At 44.0% G+C, this 22331-nt stretch overlaps 1 protein-coding gene across 2 annotated transcripts in view; it reads right to left on the bottom strand.

Annotated features, from left to right (window-relative positions):
- Positions 1 to 1320: 1320 nt before the first annotated feature.
- Positions 1321 to 22331, bottom strand: part of ARRB1 (arrestin beta 1) — a 67067-nt gene continuing 46056 nt past the window's right edge. Inside the window, exons 8-16 of one of the 2 annotated variants that reach the window (XM_070749424.1) lie at positions 19986 to 20121; positions 17321 to 17405; positions 15221 to 15293; positions 11749 to 11886; positions 10444 to 10527; positions 8884 to 8907; positions 7570 to 7640; positions 7334 to 7385; positions 1321 to 4540 (exon numbers count right to left, since the gene is read on the bottom strand). In XM_070749424.1, the coding sequence (XP_070605525.1) occupies positions 4432 to 4540; positions 7334 to 7385; positions 7570 to 7640; positions 8884 to 8907; positions 10444 to 10527; positions 11749 to 11886; positions 15221 to 15293; positions 17321 to 17405; positions 19986 to 20121 (772 nt within the window). In that variant the 3' untranslated portion in view covers positions 1321 to 4431. The remainder of the gene's footprint in view (positions 4541 to 7333; positions 7386 to 7569; positions 7641 to 8883; positions 8908 to 10443; positions 10528 to 11748; positions 11887 to 15220; positions 15294 to 17320; positions 17406 to 19985; positions 20122 to 22331) is intronic. The other variant, XM_070749425.1, reaches the window with a different exon arrangement.

Genomic DNA, 22331 nt, shown 5'->3' with positions numbered 1-22331 from the left:
AGGTTGTGTGTTAGAGAAGAGGCTGTGACATGGTGCCATGTGTCCAGAAACGTGGCACCCGGTCCTGGGGGAACACAAGAAGAGGGAGTTGGTAGTTGGACATTCGGTGGGATTATCAGATCTGGAGAAGAAGCTGTAGGGAGTCCTTGATTTAAAACAATTCACTTAGCGACCGTTGGAAGCTACAACGGCACGGGAAAAAAAGGGGGCTTGTGTCACCCACCTGTCATTCTTACATTGCAGTATCCTCATCCAAATTTGGACGCTTGGCAGCTGGCATGTACTCATGACTGTTTTAGTGTCCCCGAGTCATGTTTTACGACCTTCTGACAAGCAAGGACAAGGGGGGGAAAGCCCGATTCACTTAACAACCACGCGACTGAATTGCTGCAGGGATTCGCTTAAAAACAGTGGCAGGAAAAAAGGCCGCAACTCGCGGGAAAATTCACTTAACGTCTCACGTTAACCATATAAATTTTGAGCTCCATTGTGGTCGCAAGGAGAGGACTTCCTGTATGGATCGAATGCACATTTATTTTTAAAGTGGGATCCAAAAATTCCCCAAGGAAAGTTTGGCAAGGCTGAAATAAATTCCTTCCCGTTGGCCTTCCTTCGCAGCGGGTCCCGAGTTCGGGTTTTACGACGGAGGATTAAATGCTCTCTCTGGATCAACGCTTTCCTCCCACATAAATCAGAGAAGGAGAATATCTACAGCTCAGGGTGGAAACGAGGCATCCTTAGTGCTCTCCGAGACGTTTTGCGACCCAACTAGAGAACATCATCAGTGCTACAAGAGAGCGGGGATACATGAATGGAATTGCGGGAGGACGGAGGGAGGAAGAGGAGGATGGAGGGATCCTTCTGCTCCCTGAACGTAGGGGTTTTCTTTCCGACGTTTCACGACCCAACGAAGTAACGTCATCGGTGGATTCTCATCTACTGATACAGTAATACCCCGTCTTATGAACCAAATTGGTTCCCGGGGGGAGGTTCGTAAGACAAAAAGTTTGTAAAATCAATTAATCCGTGCAACAAAAAAAAAATAACGCAAAAATACGCCGCCGCCCGGCTGTCACCCGGAAGTTCGGGTTTGGCGTTCGGGTTCAGGAGGACGCTGAGAAGCCCCCCGGCTGTTTTAAAAGGGGCTTCTCAGCGGCCTCCCGAACCCAAACTTTTGCTGAACTTCCGGGTTCGGCGTTCGGGAGGCCGCCGAGAAGCCCCGCCGCCCGGCTGTCACCTTTTAAAACAGCCGGGGGGCTTCTCGGCGGCCTCCCGAATGCCGAATCCGGAAGTTCGGGTTTGGCGTTTGGGTTCAGGAGGCCGCTGAGAAGCCCCCCGGCTGTTTCAAAAAGCAACAGCCGGGCGGCGGGGCTTCTCGGCGGCAGGTTCGTAAGAAGGAAAAAGTTCGTAAGAAGAGGCAAAAAATTTCTGAACCCCGGGTTCGTATCTCGGGTTGTTTGTAAGACGAGGGGTTCGTATCATGAGGTACCACTGTACCCTTAATGCTACTGATGCTAATAATAATAATAATAATAATAATAATAATAATAATAATAATAATAATAATTTATTAGATTTGTATGCCTCCCCTCTCTGAAGACTCGGAGCGGCTCACAACAACAACAACAATGTAAGCAAATCTAATACATTTAAAAAACATCTAAAAATGTTAATGAAACATCTGAAAGAAAAAACGCCAAGCTCATAGACCACCAAGGACTTCACAAGAAACCAACACTTACACCCATATTGATTGGGCAAGTCACAGTAGATAAACGGAGAGCAAACTCGACTGATGGTGTTACCTAGTTGGGCCACAAAACATCTTCAACAAAACAACTGAATGCCAACAATTAACTGTATTATTACACCGTAATCCCTCGCTACTCCGTGGTTCATCTTTCACGGATTCGCTACTTCACGGGTTTTTCAAAGGGGGCTCAAATCCATTAAAAATTTTAAATCCATTAAAAATTCATTAAATTCATTAATTACTTTATTAAAGAAACTGGTGGGATATCATAGAAACATAGAAGATTGACAGCAGAAAAAGACCTCCTGGTCCATCTCGTCTGCCCTTATACTATTTCTTGTATTTTATCTTAGGATGGATCTGTGTTTATCCCAGGCGTGTTTCAATTCAGTTCCTGTGGATTGACCAACCACGTCTGCTGGAAGTTTGTTCCAAGCATCTACTACACTTTCAGTAAAATAATATTTTCTCCCGTTGCTTCTGATCTTTCCCCCAACTAACCTCAGATTGTGCCCCCTTGTTCTTGGGTTCACTTTCCTATTAAAAACACTTCTCAGCTGGACCTTATTTAACTTTTTAACATATTTAAATGTTTCGATCATGTCCCCCCTTTCCCTTCCGTCCTCCAGATTCCAGTATATTTTCCTATCGCAGTAAATGAGGTTGAATGTGTATAATTTTAGAAGAGCTGTGTGTGTGTGTGTGTGTGTACCTATGCTTTATATAGCAGATAATGTATACACTGTTCTGCCATAGAAACATAGAAGACTGACGGCAGAAAAAGACCCCATGGTCCATCTAGTCTGCCCTTATACTATTTCCTGTATTTTATCTTACAATGGATCTAGATTTATCCCAGGCATGTTTCAATTCAGTGACTGTGGATTTACCAACCACGTCTGCTGTAAGTTTGTTCCAAGCATCTACTACTCTACTATATCACATGTAGCTCCAACTGAGAAACGTGATAGAACGACTGTTTCATGCAAAGGGTGGGTTTTAAAAGTCCAAATACTGGTTAAATACATTAAAAAATATCTTTCCTCTACTTCGCAGGGGGTCTTGGAATGCATCCCCAGCGAAAAATGAGGGATCACTGTATATGTAGTCTGTTTACATCCAATTGGTAAAATAGAACAACAGAGTTGGAAGGGACCTTGGAGGTCTTCTAGTCCAACCCCCTGCTTAGGGGGAGAACCCAACAGGATCCAGCAGTCAACCGCCTCCTCTTCCTCCACCACAAACCCCACTCCCTTCTAGCACTGATCATGTTGCCTAGATGGGTCACAAAACATTTGCAAGAAGACTACCAAGCTCAAGAGAACACCAAGGACCCTACAGTCCTCCCTCTCCTCCTCCTGCTCCTCCTCCACAAACAACACTCCCTTCTAGAACTGATGATGTTCCCTAGTTGGGCCATGAAATGTCTGCAAGAAATAATAATAATAATTAATAATAATTAATTAGATTTGTATGCCACCCCTCTCTCAAAACTATCAAGCTCAAGAGCACCAAGGACCGCACAACCCTCTTTCTCCTCCTCTTCCTCCTCCTCCCTTCTAACACTGATAATGTTCCCTAGTTGGGTCACGAAACATTTGCAAGAAAACTACTAAGCTCAAAGAGAACGCCAAGGACCCCCACAGTCCTCCTCCTCCTCCTTTCTTCTTGTATGGATGACGTTCCCTAGCTGGGTCGCGAAACGTCTGCATGAAAACTACCAAGCTCAGAGAGCACTAAGGCCCTAATAGTCATCCTCTTCCTCCCCCTCCTCCACAAACCACACTCCCTTCTAGAACTGATCATGTTACCTAGATGGGTCACAAAATGTTTGCAAGAAAATGAAGCTCAAGAGAGCACCAAGGACCCTACACTCCTCCTCCTCCTCCTCCACAAACAACACTCCTTTCTAGAACTGATGAAGTTCCCAAGTTGGGCCATGAAACGTCTGCAAGAAATAATAATAATAATAATTAATAATAATTTTTTAGATTTGTATGCCACCCCTCTCCAAAAACTATCAAGCTCACGAGCACCAAGGGCCGCACAATCCTCTTTCTCCTTCTCTTCCTCCTCCTCCCTTCTATTATTATTATTATTATTATTATTATTATTATTATTATTATCATCATCATCATCATCATCATCATCATCATCATCATCATCATTATCATTTATTAGATTTGTATGCCGCCCCCTCTGTAGACTTCTAACACTGATAATGTTCCCTAGTTGGGTCACGAAACATTTGCAAGAAAACTACCAAGCTCAAAGAGAACGCCAAGAATCCCCACAGTCCTCCTCCTCCTTTCTTCTTGCACGGATGACGTTCCCTAGTTGGATAGCAAAACGTCTGCATGAAATCAACCACACTCAGAGACCCTCCTGGTTCCGATACAATCACGTCACCCCCCCCAGCACCCACCCACCCACATGCACACCCACGCATGCCCCGAGTGTGGCTCGAACGATGCAGCCCCCTTCTTAGACGCCCCTCCGTCCGTAACATTCGAACGCAGGCCAGCTTTTGCAGGAGAGCGAAGGGCGTTCCCGTCTTCGCTTTAGGCTCCAGACCAACGTTTGAAAAACAACGCAACTTCCAAAAACTGATAGAAAAAGAGGCGGGGGAGTGCTGGGAGTGGAAACTGGGGGGGGGGTGTTTGAGGAAGGCGGGCGGTTTATCTGTCGTTCAGCTGCGGCGAGTTGGTCCCGTCGGCCTCCTCTTCCTCATCCTTCATGCATTTGAGTCTCTGCCGGGCGAAATCTTCGAAGACGATGTCGTCGTCACTGGGGCACCAAAAAAGGAGAGAGGGAAAATGGGTCAGGGGCAGTGAGGGGCTCCTACAGGTATGGTCAGGTATGCAGAACTGATAGAAAAATTTTGAATTTTTCCCCCTTCCCCCCCCCCCCCCTTTTGGGCTCTGGGTATAGAAACCTAGAAGACTGATGGCAGAAAAAGACCTCGTGGTCCATCTAGTCTGCCCTTATGCTATTTCCTGTATTTTATTTTAGGATGGATCTATGTTTATCCCAGGCATGTTTACATTCAGTTCCTGTAGATTGACCAACCACGTCTGCTGGAAGTTTGTTCCAAGCATTTATGACTCTTTCAGTCAAATAATATTTTCTAACGTTGCTTCTGATCTTCCCCCAACTAACCTCAGATTGTGTCCCCTTGTTCTTGTGTCCATCATAGTCCATCTCGTCTGCCCTTATACTATTTCCTGTATTTTATCTTAGGATGGATCTATGTTTATCCCAGGCCTGTTTAAATTCAGTTCCTGTGGATTGACCAACCACATCTGCTGGAAGTTTATTCCAAGCATCTACTCCTCTTTCAGTAAAATAATATTTTATCATGTTGTTTCTGATCTTTCCCCCAACTAACCTCAGGTTGTGCCCCCTTGTTCTTGTGTTCACTTTCCTATTGAAAACACTTCCCTCCTGAACCTTATTGAACCCTTTAACCTACTTAAATGTTTCGATCGTGTCCCCCCTTTTCCTTCCGTCCTCCAGACTCCAGTATATTTTTCCTATTGCAGTAAATGAGGTTGAATGTGTATAATTTTAGAAGAGCTGTGCACGTGTGTGTGTGTACATATGCTTTATATAGCAGATAATGTATATTTTTGTGTGCCTGTAGGTAATATGTATGTATAAATATATGTTTAAGTTTAAGTTTAAGTTTAATCAGATTTGTATGCCGCCCCTCTCCGCAGACTCGGGGCGGCTCACAGCAACAGCAACACAATGTACAACAAATCCAATATTTAAATTAATTTTAAAAACCCCACAAGTTAAAATATATAATTAAATAGTATATTTTCGAGGTTCAGTAATAGTAAATAGATAGGAAAATTGTCTCTCTTTGAGGCGAGGCCAGGCACTCTAATTCTTGACGGGAGTGATGCGAGTCACATGACCTTTAAGCCATCCCGGTCACATGATCATTAAGCCACTCCCCACCTAGTCACATGGCCCACAAGCCACACCCACAAAATAAGCCACGCTCACAGTGTAGTAGTAAAATTTTTTGTCCCCCTTCACTGGTCAGGGGGCTGGAGAAAGTTGGGCAAATAAACCCAGCTAGAGATTGATTTTTCTGTGGACGGAGCCGTTTCTCCCCATTCCAGGTAGTCCTCGACTTACGATGTTCCATTTAGTGACCGTTTCAACGGCGTTGAAAAAAAAAAGTGATCGATAATTGGTGGGGGGTTTTCCCACACTAGTGGGGAAAAAAACGAACAATAGGGGTTTTCCCCAATACAGGTAGTCCTTGCTTAGTGACTGTTCGAAGTTACAACGGTGTGGGGAATAAAAGGGGGACTTATGGCCTTTTTTCACACTTATGACCGCTGCGGACACGCGATTTACATTTGAATGCTTGACAACGGGTTCATATTTATGACGGTCGCAAGTGTAGATCTCACCACCGGCTCCAGCCTTCCTTCCTTCCGAGGTGGTTCAAGTGAAGGACCCAGATTATTGGGGCAAGAGGCTGATTCTGTCAACTCCCTTCCTTCCTTCCTTCCTTCCTTCCTTCCTTCCTTCCTTCCTTCCTTCCTTCCTTCCTTCCAAGAGGCTCATTCTGTCAATCACTTAGAGAGGGCTGGAGAAGCACTAGGAAGCGGTTTATGCCCTCATCACCTTGAGGCTCGACTACTGTAACGCTCTCTACATGGGGCTACCTTTGAAGAGTGTTCGGAAACTTCAGATCGTGCAGAATGCAGCTGCGAGAGCAATTATGGGCTTCTCCAAGTATGCCCATATCACTCCAACACTCCGCAGTCTGCATTGGCTGCCGATCAGTTTCCGGTCACAATTCAAAGTGTTGGTTATGACCTATAAAGCCCTTCATGGCACCGGACCAGAATATCTTCGGGACCGCCTCCTGCCGCACGAATCCCAGCGACCGGTTAGGTCCCACAGAGTTGGCCTTCTCCGGGTCCCGTCGACTAAACAATGTCATCTGGCGGGACCCAGGGGAAGAGCCTTCTCTGTGGGGGCCCCAACCCTCTGGAACCAGCTCCCCCCTGAGATTAGGATTGCCCCCACCCTCCCTGCCTTTCGTAAACTCCTTAAGACCCACCTTTGCCGTCAGGCATGGGGGAACTAAAACACCTCCCCCTTGCCCATGTTGTTTTGTTGATTGATTGACTGTGTGCCTGTTTTTTATATATACTGTTTTTTATAAGATTATTAATTTAAATTGGAACTGGATGGGTGGGCATTGGATTTGGTATTGTGTACTGTACTGTTTTTTATTATTGTTGTGAGCCGCCCCGAGTTTGCGGAGAGGGGCGGCATATAAATCCAATAAACCTAAACCTAAACCATAAGTCTAAACGCTATTGCTATGCTAATCTGGATTTTCCCCAAAGGTTGCAAAAGAGGATCACATGACCCCACCCCCCCTCGGGACACTACAACACTCACGGTCATACATACGAATCAGTTGCTAAAAGTCTGAATTTTGATCACATGACCATAGGGGATGCTGCAATTGGTCGTTAGGTGTGAAAAATAGGCATCGGTCAGTGAACACGCACACACAAACACACACAAAGTCATTTGACTTACTTGGTGTCAAGTTCTATGAGATTGGTGTCGATGGGAGCTTCGTTTTCGGGCACTAAAAAAACAAGAAAACAAAGCCAATCAATTGGGTTTCCTTGGACAGCAAGTGTAATTCACCCACCCCTTCGTCCCAGCAGACTTAATTCTTCAACTAGCCAGCCCTCTCAAGACAGCAGTCCTCATGAAGGTCTTTCCAAGAAGGATGCTAATCTGCCTCCTTCTCACGTGGATAGACTCACCCTCTCGGTGTAACAACTCTTCCTTGGGTTTGGGATGCATCAGAGTGAATGGCAGTTCGACGGCCACGTCGCTGGAAATAAAAACAGGTTAGGGTTAGGGTATAATTACATATAATATTACACATTATAATTACATATATTACACATTATAATTACATATAACATTACACATTATAATTACATATATTACACATTATAATTACATATAATATTACACATTATAATTACATATAATATAACATTACACATGATAACAGCCACCAGACTTCTCTATGCGCAATTTTGGAAAAAACAGACATAATCCCTACAAACACTATAAATGTGCAGAGATCTGCAAAATGATCGATGCAACTACAGGATGAAGAGGACACGGAAATGGTTGGAACACAACACACACGTAAAAATTGAAACAATCAATAATATTACATAGGACACGATGGGTGATGAAAGGTAATTGGGATAGGAAGAAAAATAAAGTTAAGAACGTAATAGACTTATGATAGTCATACGTAATACTGTAATATGCATATATTATAATAATAATAATAACAACAACAACAACAACATCAACAAGAGTTGGAAGGGACTCTGGAGATCCTGCTTAGACAGGATCTAACCCCCTGCTTAGACAGGAAACCCTACACTACTTCAGACAGATGGTTATCCATATATTTTTTCTCTCTCTTCTTTTTTCTTTTTTCTTATATATGTTGGTTTGGTATATTTACCAAACCAACATATATGTATTTACCAAAACAACATACTGTATATATGTAAAGGGAACCCTCAAAGAACACACCCTAGATCTAAATGAATGAAATATCCCCATTGAATAATTTGTTCTGTACAAAGTTGAATGCGCTGACATCAAAAAGAAATTGATTTGTCAATCAGTGTTGCTTCCTAAGTGGACAGTTTGATTTCACAGAAGTTTGATTTACTTGGAATTATATTGTGTTGTTTTTAAGTGTTCCCTTTATTTTTTTGAGCAGTGTATTTTGTGTATGTTTCCTGTCCTGGGTGCTCTCTGAGCTTGATTGTTTTCTTGTAGACTTCTCATCACCAAACTAGGGAACGCCATCAGTGTTGTAGCAACGAGACAACAGTATTCCCTGCTAGATGAGGAACGGGATCAGGTCTCTGCACGTGAAGGCAGGGGATTCCACAGAGGAGGTCAGAAAAGTCAAGATGGCTTCCCTGCTTAGTGTCTGCAGCCACATCCCTTGACTGTTTTGACTTTCCGTGGTGGAGGCCCCTGGTGGAGGGAGGTTGCACTGCATTTGGTCAGCACAGGTAGAATCCGAAAGGGGTTACCTGGAGGCAAGATCTCCCAGCAAGCTGCCGTTGGAAGGAGAGGAGAGAAGAGAGTTAGAACTCCACAGGACGGAACGGAACACCGTAGAATAGGAGAATAGAATTATCATTATCATTAATTATAATCATAATCATAATTGTCATAATTAGAACAGAACAGAATAAAGCAAAAGAATAGTCTAGACTAGACGAGGAATAGGAATGAAATAGTAGTAGAATTAGAAGTAGAACTAGAATAGGGAAAAGGAGAGGACAGAGTAGAATAGAATAGAGTAGAATTTAGAAATAATAGACTAGAATATGAGAAGGAAATGAAGAATAGAATAGAATAGAATTCAGAAAGAATAGAATAGAATAAAGCGATAGAAGAATGGAATGGAATAGAACAGAACAGAACAGGAATGGAATGATATACCCTGTTTCCCCCGAAAATAAGACGTACCCCGAAAGTAAGGCATGTCAGAGGTTTTGCAGAATTTGCTAATACTGTATAAGGCACCCCCCAAAAATAAGGCATAGTCAAGTTTACATACGGTACGGTGGAAAAACATATGGTACCATTCAAAGCTGTTCATAGCGGTACCGTAATAATGTGGCGTCCCCTGCTGGCCCCTTCCATCGCTTTGTACCGTCCAGTACAGCAGACACAGTCTGCTGCTGTCTCACCGCCATTACAGTCTCCACTACAGTGCGTAGACTGTAGCTCCTCTGGTGGCCGGAAGCTGCAATAGCGGGAGTATACTGTTGTACCATATAAGTGCCGTCGTTTGTGTGTGTGGGTGCCATACTGACAGTTACTGTACCGCAATCAGTGTACCGTATGGTACACTTTCTTTGGGGGTGTCAGCTTTTCTGCCTGTGAATTTGTCTTATTTGAGAAATATAAGGCACCCCCCGAAAATAAGACGTAGCACAACTTTTGAAGCAAAAATTAATATAAGACAGTGTCTTATTTTCGGGGAAACACGGTAGTAGTAGAATTAGAACTAGAACTGGGAATAGGACAGGACAGAACAGAGTAGAATAGAATAGAATAGAATTTAGAAAGAATAGAACAGAATAAAGCAATAGAAGAATAGAATAGAATAGCAATAGAATAGCAATAGGGATGAAATAGTAGTAGAATTAGAACTAGAACTAGAATAGGTAGGACAGGACAGGACAGAGTAGAATCGAATAGAATAGAATAGAATTTAGAAAGAATAGACTAGAATAGGAGAAGGAATAGAATAGAACAGAATATTGGAATGAAGAATAGAGTAGAATAGAGTAGAATAGACTAGAGCAATAGACTAAACTAGACTAGACTAGGAATAGGAATGGAATGGAATAGAACTAGAACTAAATAGGGAAGAGGACAGGACAGGATAGAAGAGAAGAGAAGAGAATTCTTTATTGACCCAGTGTGATCGGACCCGGAAGGGTTTTGTCTCCGGTGCAGAAGCCCCCAGGGGCCATATACACAGCAGGCAAAAGAGGCCCTGGGGTCAAACGGGCGAGGAAACGCCGGGGGAACCTCAGGCCCCTTGTGGTCGTAAGTGGAGGACCCCCTGGACTTACCCCCCTCGAGACACCACCAGCTTGGCCTTCACTTTGTAGGAGACGATAATCCCCAAAACCTCCTTGTTGGCGCCTTCCCTCAACCTGCCGGATGGAGAGAAAAGAATTATTGGCCTCAGGCAAATTAAAAAACAACAGAGGTCAAATATGAGAACTTTCCTACATTTTAAGGCTTTGTCCTTCCCTAAGTTGCCTTCCGAGTGCAGAACTCCGTATAGTTCACATTAGTTCACACAAGTTGACTGGGGAATTCTGGGAGTTGAAGTCCAGATGGGTTGGCTGAGAGATTATGGAAGATACTTCACACATGTTAACTGGGATAATTCTGGGAGAAAGTCCATATTTATTTATTTTTATTTATTTATTCGATTTTTATGCCGCCCTTCTCCTTAGACTCAGGGCGGCTTACAACATGTTACCAATAGCACTTTTTTTTAACAGAGCCAGCATATTGCCCCCACAATTTGGGTCCTCGTTGTACCCACCTCGGAAGAATGGAAGGCTGAGTCAACCTTGAGCCGGTGATGAGACTTGAACCGCTGACCTACAGATCTACAGTCAGCTTCAGTGGCCTGCAGTACAGCACTCTACCTGCTGCGCCACCCTGGCTCTATATGTGTTGTCTAAGGGATTATGGGAGTTAGTTCACGCAAATTGACTGGGGAATTCTGGGAGTTGAAGTCCATACCTGTTGGCTAAGGGAATGCTGTATGAATCCCCGCGACCGGTTAGGTCCCAAAGAGTGGGTCTTCTCCGGGTCCCATCAACCAAACAATGTCATTTGGCGAGACCCAGGGGAAGAGCCTTCTCTGTGGTGGCCCCGGCCCTCTGGAACCAACTCCCCCCAGAGATTAGAATTGCCCCCATCCTCCTTGCCTTTTGTAAGCTTCTTAAAACCCACCTCTGCCGCCAGTCATGGGGGAATTGAGATACACTTTCCCCTTAGGCCTTTACAATTTACGCGTGGTATGTCTGTCTGTATGTTTGGTTTTTATATAATGGGCTTTTAACTGTTTTTTAGTATTGGATTATACTGTTTTACTGCTGTTGTTAGCCGCCCCGAGTCTGCGGAGAGGGGCGGCATACAAATCCAATAAATAATAATAATAATAATAATAATAATAATGGGAGTTAGTTCACACAGGTTGACTGGGGAACCCTGGGAGATGAAGTCCATAGGGGTTGGCTAGGGGATCTTGCAAACCAGGCAAAGTCCACCCTTGCGGTCCATTCCTGGACCCTGGGCGCATCTGTGCTCCATGCAAACCCACCCCCAAGGCCCCCGCGGAGGAAGGAGCCACTCACAGGGTGCTGGAAGCCAAGTTGGTGTCTTCGTGCTTCAGCTTCCCATCCAAGGCCAGTCCGCGCTTTTCCCGGTTGTTGGCCAGGAACGGGGTCAGGGTGTAGACTTTGCAGAAGGTTGAACTGGGCGCCACCACATCGCTGCAGGGGAGGGGCAGAAGAGAGCGTGCGGTGCCACCAGGGCCTTGTGGAATGACACAAGCTTAAGCGCTGCCGTTTGCGACCTTCATTTCTCAGCACGAATTCAAAATAAAAGGGTTGCGGATTGTATAAGGTCTCCTGCCTTGGGAGGCGGGCTGGAGTAGATGACTTCTAAGGTTCCTTCGAGCCCTAGGCTTCCATGATCATGCTCTCTCTCTTTCTCTCTCTCCATCACCTCTGTCTCCTACTTATATAATCTCTATATCTCTTCAGTCTGTGTCTGTTTGTTTATCTATCTATCCATCATCATCTGTTTATTTACCTAGAGTATCTCCTATTTTTCCACATTTTTAACCATTTTCTTTCTATCTATCTATCTATCTATCTATCTATCTATCTATCTATCTATCTATCTATCTATTATCTATGTATCTCTCTATCTCTCTATCTCTCTACTCTCTATCTCTCTATCTATCATCTATCTATCTATCTATCTATCTATCTATCTATCTATCTATCTATCTATCTATCTATCTACCTATATACCTACCTACCTACCTACCTACCTTATCTATCTGTCTGTCTGTCTGTCTATCTATCATCTATCTATCTATCTATCTATCTATCTATCTATCTATCTATCTATCTATCTATCTATCTATCTACCTATATACCTACCTACCTACCTTATCTATCTATCTATCTATCCACCCATCCATCCATCCATCCATCTATCTATCTCTGTAAATTGTCTGACAACTGGAATATTTTTTGTGATTGTGGAACAAATCTTGGGTCAGGGAGGGGGATGAGGACGTGTGTACAAGGCCGACAGGAAATTGATTCAGTTCAGGATCTAATTTGCACTTTCTAAACGACCACACCAACCCAACTGCAGCTGTTTTTATTGTCTCCTCTGGAGTTTTACAATGCAAGTTTCCATTAAATGAGAAAGTGTTTGTGGGCATAAATATGCATATCTCAGAGAAAGGAGCAAGCAGAGTCTTCCTTATTAGAGGAAAATGCTCACAGAACAAGATCTTATGGGGTGGGGGTGGGAAGCCTAATAACTAGAAAAGGACAAGAAAGGTTATTGGAAATTATTGCAGAAACAGCACGTGAGATGCTTAAGGCTGGAAAAACGCAAAATAAACCCTAATAAGTTACACCACGCTATCCACGTTGGGCGAGGAAGGATCAGCGAGATCCGTGTCAAATGACATCATCACACAAAGGACATCACACACAATATTTGCTCTGGCCAATGACATCCTCACATGTCCTGCTTTACGTCCATCTCGACTCAGAACCATAATTGTGGGGCTTAATTTTGGTTGCAACTCGAAGGCTACCTGTCTACAGTAATACTTCTGCAAAGTGACAGTGGATCGTATGTTCTTGCACAAGTGCCCATCCTTGTGGACCTAATCACGAAGTCTTTGGGTACCCAATCACACACACAAAATTATTCTATTCTATTCTATTCTCCTATCTCATTCCATCCCATTTGTATTATTTCTTTTATTCTTCTCTTCTCTTCCATCCCAATCCCATTTGTACTATCTATGTTATTCTATTCTATTGTATTCTATTCTGTTCTGTTCTTTCTATTCTGTTCTATTCCATTCAATTGGTATTGTATTGTATTCTATTGTATTGTATTCTATTCTGTTCTTCCTGTTCTGTTCTGTTCTATTCTATTCCATTCCATTCTATACTATTGTATTGTATTGTATTCTATTCTATTCCATCTCATTCCATTCTGTGTTTTGTTCTATTCCTTTCCATACCATTTCCACCCTATTCTATTCCTGTTCAATTCAATTCAATTTATTAGATTTGTATGCCGTCCGTCTCCGAAAACTCTGGGTGGCTCACAGAATAAGTAGAAAACAAAGCACGTAGAACAAATCTAATATATTAAAAAAAAAGTACAACCAAAAACCCTATACAGTGAACCCTCGAGTTTCGCGTGTTCAAGTATCGCGAAAGGGCTATTTCGCGAGTTTTCAACCAGGAAGTAAACTCCACCATCTGCGCATGCGTGCCCTTCCACGCATGCATAGATGGTGGAGTTTCCCCGCCGGGCAGAGGCTTCCCTGGGTCTTCCCCCTCTTTGGCGCGAGCAACGGCGTGGGCGGGGCGGGCGGCACGCGCTTGGGGACATCCCAGCTCCGCTCCCCAGCTGGGGAAAGCGCGCGCGTTTGGGGACTCCCTAGATCCGCTCCCCAGCTGGGGAGCGGATCTAGGGAGTCCCGAAACGCACGCGCTTTCCCCAGCAACGCGCGCGGGGGTGGGGACTCCCTAGATCCGCTCCCCAGCTGGGGAGCGGATCTAGGGAGTCCCGAAACGCGCGCGGCTTTCCCCAGCAACGCGCGCGGGGTGGGGACTCCCTAGATCCGCTCCCCAGCTGGGGAGCGGATCTAGGGAGTCCCGAAACGCGCGCGCTTTCCCCAGCAACGCGCGCTGCGTTTGGGGACTCCCTAGATCCGCTCCCCAGCTGGGGAGCGGATCTAGGGAGTCCCGAAACGCGCGCGCTTTCCCCCAGCAACGCGCGCGGGGTGGGGACTCCCTAGATCCGCTCCCCAGCTGGGGAGCGGATCTAGGGAGTCCCGAAACGCGCGCGCTTTCCCCAGCAACGCGCGCGGGGTGGGGACTCCCTAGATCCGCTCCCCAGCTGGGGAGCGGATCTAGGGAGTCCCGAAACGCGCGCGCTTTCCCCAGCAACGCGCGCTGCAGTTTGGGGACTCCCTAGATCCGCTCCCCAGCTGGGGAGCGGATCTAGGGAGTCCCGAAACGCGCGCGCTTTCCCCAGCAACGCGCGCAGGGTGGGGACTCCCTAGATCCGCTCCCCAGCTGGGGAGCGGATCTAGGGAGTCCCCACCGCGCGCGCGTTGCTGGGGAAAGCGCGCGCGTTGCTGGGGAAAGCGCGCGCGTTTCGGGACTCCCTAGATCCGCTCCCCAGCTGGGGAGCGGATCTAGGGAGTCCCCAAACGCGCGCGCACCCCAGGCGCGAGCAACGGGGTGGGCGGGCGAAGGGCGGGCGGCAGTGGAAGCAAAAACACCATCTGCGCACGCGCAGATGGTGTTTTTACTTCCGCACCGCTACTTCGCTAAAAAATCGATCATCGCGTGGGGTCCTGGAACGGAACCCTCGCGATGATCGAGGGTTCACTGTATAACACTCAGTCGGACAATCCAATCCAATCACACCATACATCACATTTATTGGTCAGGGGGGGCAAGGTCTAATTCCCATTCCCATTCTGCATCTGGAGCCCTGGGACGGGGGTCTTGGCAAGGCAGCGGCTGTGCCCACCGGTTGGATACTCACTCAGTTTCCTCCACGGCCACCGGGCACTTATACTGGGCAGTGTTGAAGAGGCAGATGTCCGCATACTGGCGAACTGGAAAGCAAGCAGGAAGAGAGAGAGATATATACAAACATTTGGGGGGCACCGAGGGGTCGTGGGCCAGCTGATGGAGAATGTCCATGGAACTACCCTGGGATGGTCAAAAAGGGCAAAATAGTGGCCTGGATGATGTCATGGAAGCGCCCTCCTTTTTAAAAAAGAGAAACGGGCAGAGCTTTGACCACACTATTGTGGTCCCCTCTTGCATTATTTGACCCTAAAATAAAAGATTGGGGGGGGGGGATGAAAGAAAAAAAGGAAATAAAATGTACAGAAAGTTACTTTTGTAAGAAGAGGAGAGGAGAAGAAGAAAGAGGGAGGGAAGGAAGGAAGGAAGGAAAGGGAGGGGGAAGGAAGAGAGAAGGGAAGGAAGGAGAATGGAGGGAGGGGAGGGAAGAGAAAGAAAGAAAAGGATAGAAAGGGTGGGGAGAGGAGGGAATGGAAAGAAAGGGGAACAGAGGAGAGGTGAGGAGGAAGGAAGGACAGAGGGAAGGGAAGGATAGGGAAAAGGAGGAGAGGAGAGGAGACAGAAGTATGGAGAAGAGAAGAAGAAAAGGAGAAGGAGAGGAGGAGACAGAAGAGAAGAAAAGAAGAGAAGGAGAAGGAGAGAATAGAGAAGGAGAGAGAAGAGAAGAAAAGAAGAGAAGGAGAAGGAGAAGGAGAGAAGAGAGAAGAAGAGAGAAGAAAAGAAAAGAAGAGAAGGAGAAGGAGAGAAGAGAGAAGGAGAGAGAAGAGAAGAAAAGAAGAGAAGGAGAAGGAGAGAAGAGAGGAGAGAGAAGAGAAGAAAAGAAAAGAAGAGAAGGAGGAGAAGGAGAGAGGAGAGAAGGAGAGAGAAGAGAAGAAAAGAAGAGAAGGAGAAGGAGAGAATAGAGAAGGAGAGAGAAGAGAAGAAAAGAGGAGAAGGAGAGAAGAGAGAAGGAGAGAGAAGAGAAGAAAAGAAGAGAAGGAAGAGAGAAGAGAGAAGGAGACAGAAGAGAAGAAAAGAAGAGAAGGAGAAGGAGAGAATAGAGAAGGAGAGAGAAGAGAAGAAAAGAAGAGAAGGAGAAGGAGAAGGAGAGAAGAGAGAAGAAGAGAGAAGAAAAGAAAAGAAGAGAAGGAGAAGGAGAGAAGAGAGAAGGAGAGAGAAGAGAAGAAAAGAAAAGAAGAGAAGGAGAAGGAGAAGGAGAGAAGAGAGAAGGAGAGAGAAGAGAAGAAAAGAAGAGAAGGAGAAGAGAGAAGAGAGGAGAGAGAAGAGAAGAAAAGAAGAGGTGAAGGAGAAGAAGAGAAGCGAAGAATTGCCGTGTTTTTTGAAGTATAAGCTGTGCCTATTTCTCCCTAACAGAGGCTAAAAATTTAGGTGCATCTTATCAGCTTCAGCGCATTATTTTATCCCCTGGTTAGGGCTTTAAAAAACCTTACTCGCAGAGAGTAACAATGAAAGGGCTTGCAAACCAGGAATAGCTGGGAGCATCATTAGCACCTGGAAAGAAACATTCAGAGCAAGTAGAGCAATGAAAAAAAAACCTGCTCAGACTTAGGGCTTGGAAAACATTCTTTGCAGAGAGTAACAATGAAAGAGCCTGCAAGCCAGTGAGAGCTGGGAACATCATTAGCAGCTGGTTAGGGCTGGAAAGAAACTTACTCAGAGCAAGTTAGAGCAATTAAAGAAACTCTGCAAAGGCTTAGGGCTGGAAAAACATTTTTTGAGAGAGTAGCAATGAAACAGCCTGCAAAGTAAGAGCCGGGAAGATCGTTAGTAGTTAGTTAGGGCTGGGGTAAAAAAGCTCCCCCCCAACCCCCCCGAAAACAAAACAACCCTACATTCAGAGTATAAGACGCGCCCAAATTTTCAGCCTCTTTTAGGGAGGAAAAAGCTGCGTCTTAGACTCCGAAAAATACAGTAGTTTCGCTTCTCTTCTCTCCTCCTCCTCCTCTTCTCCATCCTTCTCTCTCCTCTCCTCCTCTTATCCTTCCCTTCCCACTCTGCCTTCTTCCTCGTGATGCTGCCCCCACAAATCGAACCGGGAGAACCTCCAGCATACCTGAGATTTTAATCTTCTTCACCATCTTGTTGGTGTTGTTGGTCACGTGGACGTTGACGTTGATGGGTTCCCCGTGGTAATAGATCTGTTGGGGAGACAAGCCACAGATCAAGAAGGGCCTTCAAGGGGAAACTTCTCGGAAAAGGGTTCCCAGAAATTCTTCTTCAGCTTCTCCAACAATCGTGGAAAACCCTCTTCCAGGGACCCCCAATTCCACTCCGATCATCCGAGCCACCACCCACCCACCCACCCACCCACCATGGAGGCTGCTCCAGCTGGTAGAAACCTGGTATCCAAGGTCATAAAAGAAACAAATATTTGGAGACATTTAAAACCCTAAATGGCATCGGGCCAGATTACTTGCAGGACCACCTTCTACCACATGAATCCCAGCGACCGGTCAGATCCCACAAAGTCGGCCTTGTCTAAGTCCCATCAACTAGACAATGTCGCTTGGCAGGGCCTAGGGGAAGAGCCTTCTCTATGGGGGCCCCGGCCCTCTGGAATCAACTCCCCCTGGAGATTCATTCGGACTGCCCCCAACCTCCTCGCCTTTCGTAATTGTCTTTTTTTTAAAATTAATTTTTATTGATTATAAAAAAGAAAATGCGAACAATTCAATTCAATTCAATTTATTAGATTTGTATGCCGCCCCTCTCCGAAGACTCGGGGCGGCTCACAACAGTAATAAAAACAGTATAACAATGGAACAAATCTAATAATAAAATATATAAAAACCCCAACAATTAATAACCATACAGCACATACACATCAAATGTGAAATATAATAAGCCTGGGGAAGATGTCTTAGTTCCCCCATGTCTGGCGATATAGGTGGGTCTTAAGTAACTTGCGAAAGACAAGGAGGGTGGGGGCCGTTCTAATCTCCGGGGGGAGTTGATTCCAGAGGGCCGGGGCCGTCACAGAGAAGGCTCTTTCCCTGGGGCCCGCCAAATGATTAGATTAGATTAGATTAGATTTATTGGATTTATATGCCGCCCCTCTCCGCAAACTCGGGGCGGCTCACAACAATAATAAAAAAACAGCACAGTACATAATACCAAATCCAATGCCCACCAATCTAATTACAATTTAAAATTAGTAATCTCATAAAAACAGTATATATAAAAACAGACACACAATAAATCAATCAACAAAACAACATGGGCAAGGGGGAGGTGTTTTAGTTCCCCCAAGCCTGACGGCAGAGGTGGGTCTTAAGGAGTTTTTGAAAGGCAGGGAGGGTGGGGGCAATCCTAATCTCAGGGGGGAGCTGGTTCCAGAGGGTCGGGGCCCCCACAGAGAAGGCTCTTCCCCTGGGTCCCGCCAGACGACATTGTTTAGTCGACGGGACCCGGAGAAGGCCAACTCTGTGGGACCTTATCGGCCGCTGGGATTCGTGCGGTAGCAGGCGGTTCCAGAGGTATTCTGGTCCAGTGCCATTTAGGGCTTTAAAGGTCAATACCAACACTTTGAATTGTGACTGGAAACTGATCGGCAGCCAGTGCAGGCCATAACATAACACATAGGACACAACAAAACATTAAATAAGTGAACTGTAGGTAGTATGCATCACAAAAGCAAAAACTTGCTGTGACTATAAAAAGTGATTTTTATGAATATATCAAGTTAATATATAGTAATTTCTCACTAAGTAGGGATAACATATATAAGTTGAGGTTAACATAATTTACATTCTCATTCTTATTTTGCTTATATTTGGATCTTATATGTAGTCAAATTTAAACTCCATAGAATTGTAATGATACCATCCAAAGATCTTTACTATTGATTTGTCAATTATATTGTTGACCGCTAAGTTGCCACTTTAAAGATTTAGTTCAGATTATTTCTAGCCGTTTTAGTTTATAATGTTCTTAATGGTTTTTGGATAGCCACCTATCGCTAGGTCTGCAGTTTCTCTTATATACTCTATTTCAGATTTGTCTCTTTTGGAATATTTCTAAGAAAGGTGAAAGAGAGCTTTTCAGTTTTAATTAATTTTTATTTGGAATATTTGTAATAGTCTCATTTATCTCGCCAGGCTTGGGGCCGATTAGATCTTAGCTTAGCCCCTGGCCAACGGACGATTGTATGGTTGTTGTATGAATGGGTGCGATTGATTTTAATATAGCTAATTGCATGAAATAGTTATGCAATTTTTAATTTAATTGGATTGATTTTCATTGTAACTTACTATTTATTTATTTATTTATTTATTTATTTATTAGATTTGTATGCCGCTCACAACAGCAATAAAAAACAATATAACAGTAGAACAAATCTAATATTAAAAACATATAAAACCCTATCATTATTTTAAAAAAAACCCCAAACAGCAACATTCATAATAATTCAACAACAATTCAACATTCAACAATAATTATCACAATTATTGTTACAATTTTCATTTTCATTTTCATTACATTCTGGACCAGGAATCAAGAATGTTGGACGATATTCGTATGTCTCGGTGCAGCATCATCATCAGGAGAGAGTACTGGCGCCCTCTTATGGCTAACCAGCGAAAGTCCTTAAACTGATATTACAACTGTAAATGTAATAAACTACAATAGGCAGTTTATCAGACATGGGAATACCAAATAACAGTATGTACCATGTATTAGCAATATTCCACCTCTCTGGAACTCCCAAACTCAAGTACCTCTTTATCCAGCGATGCTTCTAAATGCAGGGGCTTGTCAGACATGAGGAATTGCCGGGTGGTCTCAGCCATGGGCTGTGGGCCAGGCCGCTCGGGCGCATACTGGACTTTGCGGATGACCAGGCGCACGGAGTTCCTGTACCAGCAATTGGGGACAAAACAGACAAGGTCACAAAGCTAAATGGTTACCCCAGCCTCGCTGTTTGGAGCTCCTGGGACTGCAGAAATAAGCATCCCCAAACGGGATATACTATATATACTGCTCAAAAAATAAAATAAAATAAAGGGAACACTTAACGCAATATAACTCCACGTAAATCAAACTTCTGCGAAATCAAACTGTCCACTTAGGAAGCAACACATTGATAATCAATTTCACATGCTGTTCTGCAAATGGAATAGTTGTGCAAATGAAATATTCAGTGAGAATATTTATTTATTCAGATCTAGGATGTGTTATTATTATTATTGTTATTTATTAGAGTTGTATGCCACCCTTCTCCAAAGACTCGGGGTGGCTATTTGAGTGTTCCCTTTATTTTTTTGAGCAGTGTATATAGGTAGTCCTTGACTTATGACCAGAATTGAGCCCAAAATACACTTTGCAGAGTGAAATATTTTTAAGTGAGTTTGCCCCATTTTATAACTTTTTCTTGCCGCAGTTCTTAAGCGAATCACTGCAGGTGTAACGCAACAGGTAGAAATAGGTTGACTTAACAACAGTTCGTTTAGTGACTATTTAAAATTATAATGGCTCTGGAAAAAAGGTGATTTACAACCGTTTTTCACACTTACGAACTGTGGCAGCATCCTTGGGGTCATGTGATCAGAATTGAAACGCTGTACTGTATTTTGGGGAGTATAAGACTCACCTAATTTTGGGGGGAGAAAAACAAAATTCATCTGGCTGGCGTCCTTATTCTGGTCAGCTTCAGCATATTAATTTATCCTCTGGTTAGGGCTGAAAAAACCTTATTTGGAGGGAGTAGCAATGGAAAAAAAAAGCCTGCAAAGACTTAGGGCTGAGAAAAAAACTCTTTGGAGCAAGTAGCAATGAAAAATATCCTGCAAGGCAGGAAGATCGTTAGCACCTTGTTAGAGCTGAAAAACCCTTTTTCAGAGGGAGTAGCAATTAAAACAAGGCTGCAAGTGGGGAAGAGGAGATTGTTAGCACCTTATTAAGGATGGGAAAAAAAAGCACAATCTGAGGTTGGTTGGGGGAAAGATCAGAAGCAACGTGAGAAAATATTATTTGACTGAAAGAGTAGTAGATGCTTGGAACAAACTACCAGCAGTCTTGGTTTGTAAATCCACAGGAACTGAATTGAAACCAGCCTGGGATAAACATAGATCCACCCTAAGATAAAATACAGGAAATAGTAGAAGGGCAGACTAGATGGACCAGGAGGTCTTTTTCTGCCGTCAATCTTCTATGTTTCTATGTTTCTAAGCTTCAAAAAAGCTACATTGGGAGTATATAAGATGTACCCAAATTTTCAGCCTCTTTTAGGGGGGAAAAAGTTCCACCTTATACTCTAAAAAATATGGTAGATATGAAGGAGGCAGCATTGGAACAGCAATATATACCTAGAATAAAGAAGTTATATGTATAGATATAATAAAAAACATACGAGACTAGAAGGTAATGGTTTCACGTATGAAGAATGGTTCTAGAGTCACTTTTTTCAGCGACTGTTGTATAACTTTAAGCAGTTAGTAAATGAACTGTTGTAAGTCAAGGATTATTTTATTTATTTATTTATTTATTCATTCATTCATTCATTCATTCATTTGTCAAACATGTAGAGAATAGCAGTAGTTTTTATAAACATAACGTAAGTAAAAAGTAATGATAAAAAGAAGGACAACAGGACAGGGGTGGTAGGCACAATGGTGCACTTATGCACGCCCCTTAAAGACTTCTTAGAAATGGGGAGAGGTCGATTGTAGACAGTCTAAAGTTAAAGTTTTTGGGGTTTGGGGAAGAAACCGCAGAGTCAAGTTCTTCATTCCAGGCATTGATGCCTCTATGGCTGAAGTCGTATTTTCTGCAGTCGAGTTTGGAGCGGTTTACGTTGAGTTTGAATCTATTACGTGCTCGTGTGTTGCTGCGGTTGAAGGTGTAGTGGTCATTAACAGGAAGGATCTTAATAGAATTCTTTCTTGGCCAAGTGTAATTGTGCACACAAGGAATTTCAATTTCAATTTCAATTTATTAGATTTGTATGCCGCCCCTCTCCGAAGACTCGGGGCGGCTCACAACAATAATAAAAACAATATTCTAGCAAAAACAAATCTAATATTAAAAAGCACATAAAAACCCTATCATATTTAAAAAGCAAACAA

Source organism: Erythrolamprus reginae, chromosome 4, assembly GCF_031021105.1.
Source record: "Erythrolamprus reginae isolate rEryReg1 chromosome 4, rEryReg1.hap1, whole genome shotgun sequence".
Classification (NCBI taxonomy): Eukaryota; Metazoa; Chordata; class Lepidosauria; order Squamata; family Dipsadidae; genus Erythrolamprus; species Erythrolamprus reginae.
This window is presented reverse-complemented; position numbering and strand designations above follow the sequence as displayed.